Source organism: Balearica regulorum, chromosome 2 (assembly GCF_011004875.1).
Source record: "Balearica regulorum gibbericeps isolate bBalReg1 chromosome 2, bBalReg1.pri, whole genome shotgun sequence".
Classification (NCBI taxonomy): Eukaryota; Metazoa; Chordata; class Aves; order Gruiformes; family Gruidae; genus Balearica; species Balearica regulorum.
This window is the reverse complement of record NC_046185.1, coordinates 26,437,288-26,445,880: the sequence shown is the minus strand read 5'-3', so window position 1 is coordinate 26,445,880 and position 8,593 is coordinate 26,437,288. Positions and strand designations below refer to the sequence as shown.

General features: G+C 41.6%; 1 protein-coding gene across 1 annotated transcript in view; it reads right to left on the bottom strand.

Moving 5' to 3' along the window:
* Positions 1–1,741: 1,741 nt before the first annotated feature.
* CDH17 (cadherin 17) overlaps positions 1,742–8,593 on the bottom strand; it is a 28,785-nt gene continuing 21,933 nt past the window's right edge. The window contains exons 16-18 of the mRNA XM_075743717.1: positions 7,230–7,346; positions 7,008–7,124; positions 1,742–2,617 (exon numbers count right to left, since the gene is read on the bottom strand). Of these exons, the coding sequence (XP_075599832.1) occupies positions 2,508–2,617; positions 7,008–7,124; positions 7,230–7,346 (344 nt within the window). The 3' untranslated portion in view covers positions 1,742–2,507. The remainder of the gene's footprint in view (positions 2,618–7,007; positions 7,125–7,229; positions 7,347–8,593) is intronic.

The window sequence follows — 8,593 nt, the reverse complement described above, 5'->3', positions numbered from 1 at the left end:
CAAGGGTTAAGGCTGGGTGAGAGCTTTTGTCTGGCTCCCAAAAGAGACTGAACAGCTGGAGGACCCAGAGCAGGACTGGGTTAAATAAACCCCCGGAGGGCTGGGGGTGAAGTCCTGGCAGGCAGGCAGGCAGGAGGAGGGTGAAGAAAATGAGACTATTTGTGGCAGGGTTATAAATGTGGGGTTTTTCTTTCTTTTTTTTTTTTTTTTTTTTTGTGGGTAGGACTAATGCACAGTACAAGAAGCACTAAGAAGCGCCTCATGCCCTAGCCACAGGTTAGCTAGGAGCTGCATTGCTTATCTAGTGCCTGTGCAAGCATGGACATGACACATCCCTCGAGTGCAGGGGACTTTGAGCAAGTGGGATTGGGAGAGGGATGCAGGTTGGCGGTGGGGCGAGGCGGTCAGGGTGCTGCAGGTCCTGGCTGTGCTCTGCTCCAGGCAAGAGCTTGGGCTGTCAGGGGGTCATGGCAGCAGCAGGAAAATCCTGCTCAGCCCCTGGAGATGCTCACCCCGGGCAGCTACCAGAGGGGGAGCACCCCGAGGAGGTTTCATTCAGACCTCTCCTACCACACGTGAACCACTTTTTGTAGATTGATGACCTTTGATGCGCCAAGACTGAAAGTATTCAGGATTGAAGAAGTGGTCAAGACCCCAAGGAGGGGGGACTTTTTTGCTTGTTCTGGAAGCTCTGCTACCCACTGGTGTAAGTGAATTACCCCGTGAGATACATGAAATTGCAGCAATGCCTCTGTAGGCTGAGGAAAAGGATAAGGTCCCACCATCAAACCAGCCATGAATGTAGGTAAATAAGACAAGAATTTTTTTGACCCTCACCAGAAAATAAACTGTTGAAAATAGCAGATGCATTTCGGTAAAATTAGCCAACAAAAAGAGAGGTCAGGAAGATAAAGCAATGTGGAACTTCTGCACATTTTCCCCATCTTCAGATAAAGCTGTATTGGTACACACAAGTACAACGACTCCTGAACTTTGGCTCCTTTATTTATAAAACAATATACTAATCCCAATCCCTGGACACACTGACGTAACTGAATGTCATACTTTCCAAATATAATGGATTGCATTCCCATCATAAAATAAATACATTCCAGCAGTGAGCCCCACAGCAAATAACAGAGCTCCAAGAGCTGGGGAAGCTGGGGTAAGAGGTACAACAATTGGGATGTGTCACTGAAGCCCAAAAGCAAAGTTTTTGCTGGCAGCCTTCTAGGAAAACCTATTATAATGCAATACTACCAAAAAAGTGCTCTTTTCTTTCTAGTTCTGTGCTGCATGCAAAAGCTATTAAAAAAATCCTACGTAAACAAACATACTCTTTTCCATATGACCTTTTCTTCAGTCTTTTCAGAAGTATATTGTCTTTTCAGTTTAACACAATATTTGTCAGCTTTTATTTATAGCTTAAAAGAAAAGCCTCCCTCAAACTGCCACCAAAAATGCCCTTCTATAGGCATGCTGTCAGGAGAAAGGCTTTCCTTCCCTGAGTGTCATCCTGGGCTCAAATACATTTTACTGAAACCAAGATACAAGTGCCTTCAGCAATCATTGCATCTTGAATCAGCCGGACATGTATCATTCTGGCCTGAGAGCCATTTTTAATCTGTATTATGCGAAAGTGAGGGTTAAATACAATAGATAACCAAGCAGCAATGGTTGGTTATCATCTCATGCACTCTCTCTTTTTTTTTTTTTTTTAAATAAAATAAGCCAACAGTAAAACCTTTAAAGAACATTTTTATTCTTATCCAATGCAAAAGGGGCAAGAGCAATATTTGCAGCAGTATGATAAAACAGCACATTACCAAATTGCACGTGACTCAGCATGTATTTTTTAACTTAGAAACTGTAATGAAAGGCCATGGTGCTTCACAAACTGGTTATACTCTGTGGATAGCAAAAATGAAAAACTGAAATGTCACATTGCTAGTGAATATTGCTAGCACAAATTCACCAGCAAAATGCAAGCAGGCATGACCCAGGGCAGATTACAGATTGCAGTAAGTTTGGGAGCTCCTTTGCTGAGAGTTAGAGAGATTCCTGCAACCTCATGGGACATCTTCAAATGTAGCACAGGCCTTTATTCCCCATTCTGCTATTCAGTAACTTATTGAGATGGAAAGAGCCAAAGATGTGCAGTTAGATAAAATGTAGTCCTCCAGAAACTCCATATTTACTTCAGCTGCCAAACAAAGAAGGCTGGTCCCATGTATTGATCCTTGCAGGAGCTCAGCATTTGGTGGTGTCATGAGTTAGCACTTCAGTCAAAGCTGATATTCTTACTAATGGCTGCTGCTGAAGTGTGCATGTGGTTTTTGTTTCATGAATGAATAGTATTGCCTACAAAAATGAGGACAAAACCCTGGGAGCCTGCTTTTGAATGTTTGTATCCTCAGTTTGTGATAGTACACTTCTGGGCTTTGGGAGCTACAAAGCTCATTCCTTCCCAACCCAAAGGATATTTTTGTCTCTTGAGGAAACAGTCATTAAGCCAGTCTATTGAGTTCAGACTTATCCTTTACATCTTTCTGATGGCTTTTTTTTTCATTTTTCTGTTTGTGTTTCATGTGGAAAAACACAGCCCCTATAATGATACCTGAAAAACAGAGAACACTCATCAGTACGAGGGAGAGAAAACTTTCTGAAAAGGTATTTCAGCAAAGGATCTGACACCCACTCTGTAATATCCATACTGCTTTACCTCTTGAACAGAAGCAAATGGCTTTGGGGAATGACCGTGGAGTGTTGGACCAACAGCGCATTCAGGGACCTGAGGCACTGGTGGGCAGGATCAGATGCCTCAGGGCTCAGGAGACTTCCCCCGAGGGAGAACTTCTCCTCTAGGATCTGACCAGATGGCAAAGTGTCATTTTTAGGCCCCCTCCCTTTAAGCAGTGATTTGTCATGTTGAATTGTAGTCCTTTTTTTGGTTTGGGTTTGTTTGGGTTTTTTTCCCCCAATAGAATGGCAATTCTGTCACAGCAAAGCTGAGACTACTGATAGCAGAACTGTTCTTCAGGAACTCCTTGGTATCTGTCAGGAATAGCTGAGGGACCTCAGAGATTTGCCCATTTATGGCTGAGAATGACAGAGATTTTCTTCTGGCCTGGATTAGAAGTGCTTATACCCTTTATCATCACTTGTCATATCCAATCTAAGGTGTCTAGATGTCTTCCTGTGCATATATACATATATATATGTGTATATATGCATCAAATATGCATATTATGTATGTGTATATATATTTGATCTTTTAAAATCATTATGATCTTGTTAAACTGTATGTAAATTAATTTTCTCTTCATCAGTGTTGGATTATCTATCACTTTCAACATCTCTTTGTTCCTTTACTGAAGTATATAGGAGTGCTCAGCAAGTCCCATTGCCCAATTCATTGCTCTAAATACCTGTTCTGTGGTTGTTCTTATTTTACATTCATATTTGTTGTATCTGAGTAGTTAATCAAGGAACATACCTAGTATCTGCCACATGATATTTGTTCTCCCACCTTCTTCTCAGTGGGAAAAATACCTTCCAGGAGAGAGACATTTTCTCTCAATGAAAGAGTTTTTCCCATCAGAATGGATTGGCTGAGGGCTGAGGGTTTGGGGTGTATTTTTTGTTTTGTTGTATTTTGTTTTCCAGTGTCTATGCTCTGTATTTCTTTTAAAGAAATTAAGACTAGAGAGGATCTGTGGTCTTGGAACGAAAGGCACTGAGGTCTGAGAGAGTCCTTAGCTCATGTGGGAATTCATTCTGGTGTCAGAAAGGCCCCAGGAGGTGACTATTTTCACGGTCATATCTCCTGAGCTTCCAGGCCAAACTCAATGTTTGTAATCTACCCAGGTTTCATAAAATCTTTAGATACTTCTCATTGTTTTTCCCTTGTCTATAACTGATCCCTGTTAAATTCACCTGAGAGGTTATGATCTGATTTTGCCTTTACAGTGAAAGAAACTTGTTATTGAAAAAAACTGCATATTCACTTCAGGAATTCTTTTAAAAATCCTTTATGAGCTACATACATACACAGTGTTTTTAAAAGTCATAAAGCAGTAGCAACTTTTGCTGTGCTCTCTGAAGCTGACCAGCTCTCTTGTAATGAAAACATCTTTAATCAGTTATCCAACAAAATTTTCACTTAAATGTGTGTACTAAGTGAGGGATCAGACTGAGACATGGTGCAGAAATAAGTGATGTGAGAAGCTTGAACAGAGAAGAAAAAGGTTCAGTTTGAGGGGTTTCTCTGTCAATCGCATGATCTGAGTATGGCTTCCATTTTAATTTCTTTGAATTTTTTTTTCTCTTTTTATCTTCAAAAGACAAACACATATGCATCACATATGCATCAGCACTTTCTTTTGCTTTAGGGGTTTGTGTATGACAAAAGAAAATCAACACAGAACTTTGGTTTTGTCCTTTTAGGTACTCAACTTGTTCTTGGGGGCTCATTCTCTTTTTTTTTTAGAATTTAAGTAATGGTAACTTACATAAGTTCTGGAGTTTTTTCCCTTTTATCCTCTAATTTAATCCAACTCTTTTGAATATGAGGTCTGTAATGTATTTAATTCTTTTTCTTTGATTTTTTTCCATGGGTCTTTCACACTCCCTCCCCTCTCTGCAGCTGAGTCACAGTTTCCCAGTCTGGTTCTTGTGACCAGCACATTCAAAAATCACACGGGACTGAGCACTGAATTCTTCTTGCTCTTCACTTCCTAGGGAACTGGATCCCATCAACAATCATCCTCACTACTTTTGCACTTACACTGATAAAGAGAATACTGAAGAAGCCAGAGGATGTTACGGCAGGACCCCTCAATCATCTACTAAATGTCTTGGGAATCTGGGAAGGTCTCTGCTGACTGGAAGCTAGCCAGTGTTATTCCAATCTACCAAAAAGGTGTCAGGGAAGACCCAGGGAACTACAGACCTGTTAATCTAACCTCACTTCCTGGAAAACAATTTTGAGAAGATCATATTGGGTAGTACTGAAAGGCATTTAAAGGACAATGCAATCATCAGGAACAGTCAACATGGGTTCACAAAGGGAAAGTCCTGTTTAACTAATTTGATATATTTCTATGATAAGGTCACCTGCCTAGTGGATGAAGGGAAGGCAGTGGATGTAGTTTTTCTGGATTTCAGTAAGGGTCTTCATATTGTTCCTCACAGCATCCTTCTGGACAAGCTGTCCAATTGTGGGATGAGCAGGTTCGCAGTGCGCTGGGTGAAGAACTGGCTGAAGGGCAGAGCTCAATGGGTTGTAGTGAATGGGGGTACATCTGGCTGGTGACCTGTCACCAGTGGTGTTCCTCAGGGCTCAATTCTAGGGCCAGCTCTGTTCAACATATTTATCAATGATCTGGATGCAGGAGTTGAATGCACCATTAGCAAGTTTGCTGATGATACCAAACTGGGAAGTGCTGTTGACTCTCTTGAGGGATAAGATGCCTTCTAGAGAGATCTAGATAGATTGGAGCACTGGGCAATTATTAATGGCATGAAATTTAACAAGTCAAAATGCTGGATCCTGCACCTGGGATGGAGTAACACCAGGCACAAGTATAAATTGTGAGGAGAGGTGAGGCTGGAGAGTAGCCCTGCAGAAAGGGATCTGGGGATGCTGCTCAACAGCAGGCTCAATACGAGTCAGCAGTGTGCCCTGGCAGCCAAAAGGGCAAACTGCATCCTGGGGTGCATCAAACACAGCATGACCAGCTGGTCAAGAGAGGTGATTATCCTGCTGCATTCAGCGTTGGTGCAGCCTCACCTCGGGCACTGTGTGCAGTTCTGGGCCCCACACTTTAAGGAGGATGTGAAGGGACTTGAATCTATCCAGAGGAGATCAACAAAGCTGGTGAAAGGGCTGGAAGGAATGTCCTGTAAGGTATGGCTAAGGACTTTGAGCTTCTCTAATTTGGAGAAAAGGAGGCTGAGGGGTGACCTCATTGCTCTCTATAGCTTCCTGAGGAGGGGATGTGGAGAGGGAGGTGCTGATCTCTTCTCCCTGGGATCCAGTGATAGGATGCGTGGGAGTGGTTCAAAGCTGCTCTAGGGGAGGTTCAGACTGGAGGTTAGGATGCATTTCTTTACTGAGAGGGTGCTCAGACTCTGGAACCGGCTTCCTAGAGAGGTGGTCGATGCCCCAAGCCTGTCCATGTTTAAGAGGCATTTGGACAATGCTCTTAACAACATGCTGCAAGTTTTGGTCAGCCCTGAAGTGGTCAGGCAGTTGGACTAGATGATCATTGTAGGCCCCTTCCAATAGTATATATACTATTCTATTCTATTCTATTCTATTCTATTCTATTCTATTCTATTCCATCCCATCCCATCCCATCCTATCCTAATACCAAAAAAAAAGATGTTGTGTTTTGGAAAAAGTTTGAAGCTACTTGTTGAAGTTGCATCAGCTCATGCCTATAAGAACATAATACTGTTCACTACCACTTCACAATATAACTGTACTTTGTTCATGTTCATGTAAATGCCAGCTTCCCACAGCTCAAAGCAATTGTCCATATGGAAATGGAAACCTATGAAGCCGAAATAGGTGAATAAAATCATAATTGTAAGCTACAGGTACAGACATTGTAAGCATGACATCCCTGGATGCCTTGCTATTTTCACCACAATCTGGAAGGCCAAGACAAGGCTCAAATCCCTTCCTTGACAGGGAAAAGACAGTAGGTAGCAATGAAGTGATAATGATGTGCTACAAGTACAGCATTTTCTTCTGTCATAGCTGCTTGCTGTGCCATTGTCCATGCATGCAGAAGCACAGGCCAAATCAAGCTATTCCTATGACCAAAAACTTACAAGTTTGCAGCAATCATGATACACAATCATGAGATCTTACCTCTTTTGCTCATTCTGCAACATTCATGCCATCTCTTCACCCAACAAGTGAATCAGTATCAGAAATGCAGCAGCACCATCATATCTCAGCGACCTGGTTTCATATCAACCAAGCAAAAGTGACTTACCAATAATGAGCAGGACCCCAATAAGAATCCCAACTGCCTTGCCGACGCTTGGCCAGGAGTGGTCACGCTGTACTTCGATAAAACATGACTTTTCACTTGAACACTTGCAGATGTGTACTGCAAAAAGAAATGCCATGAAGTTAATGAGAAATTTAGTAATCTAGTTGATTATTTGTAAGTGTAACTGTTATCTTGACATAAGTAGTTCTGTACATAGTATACCTGCAAGATCCACTTTTCTTTCCAAAGGTGGTCTTCCATTGTCATTAATTATTACCGGAACATTATACACCTTCTCTTCAAAGTTAACATGTTTCGGAGAGAGGTAAGCATGAGTAGCTGTAAGTAGGAAATGAGACATTCATGTCGGCCCAAGAGAGAAATTTAAGTCACCATTCATACCAGCTGCAAATGCTCTTTTTTAAGGCTGTTTTGTACATCATGATAGTTCCTGTTTTCCCCCATGTCTTCCCAGACCTCATTGGTTTGCAGACATGAAGTCAAAAGGGACCGTCTGAATGCCTAGTCTGTCCTTCAGCATAATATGATCTTGGGTAGTGCTACACTGATAGCATCACATCTAAACCAAGAATATCCCCCTATACTCATAGAAGCCATAAGCAACTTAAATTGTTCCCAAGCTACCTTAGGAGGACAGACCATCCTTTAGTGCACTTACACTGTCACATCTAAGACTCTTTAAAACTTGGAAAAATAAGACTATAATAGCCATTAGGATCAGACCAAAGGTCTATCAACGTCAGTATCTTGCCTCTAGAATAAGTAGAGATTGCAATAAAAAAGTATGTATTTTATTTTCTCCTAGTACCCTCCCAGCCTTCAACCATTTTCAGTTCAGGCACTTCTTGAGCAAGATGTAATTTCTTGCTTTGAACTTGTAGAAACTTTCTACATATACAACACCCAGTGGCAACAAGTTCCACAGTCAACTACCTTCTCCTTTTATCTGCACTGGAAATAACTCCCATAAGCTTCATTTGAGGCTACCAGGTTTGTGTACTGGAAGAGAGGGCAAACAATGAACCTCTGGTCACCCTGACCATAGCATTCATGATTTTATAGACCTGTATTGTACTTTTCCCCCTACTCTCTTCCAAGCTAAAAAGTAGTAGCTTACTTTGCTGCTTCCATACACTTCCTTCTATCAGGCTACTCGATAACTCTGATTATCCCTGTTGCTGTATCTGAACCTGTTTTCAGTTCTACTGCATCTCTTTGGAGATGGAGAGACCAGTCTTCAAGATTTGAACAAATCATGGATTTATACAGGGGCATAATGATATTCTCAGATTTCTCCTCTTGTCCTTTCCTAGTAATTCCCAATATTTGATGTGATTTTCTGAACACTACTGATAATTTGATCTCACATTTTCATGGAACTGCTTACAGGTCTCACTACTGACCCATAACGGCCAGCTCTGCACCCATGATTTGATGTGAATTTGAGAATCCGGGGTTCAGTTGAATCTGCTATTTTATTGTTCAACCAATTCAGTCTTGCAAGGATGTTCTGCAATTCTTCACACTTGGTTCCTACTCAAATGATTTTGTATAATGAGTAAACT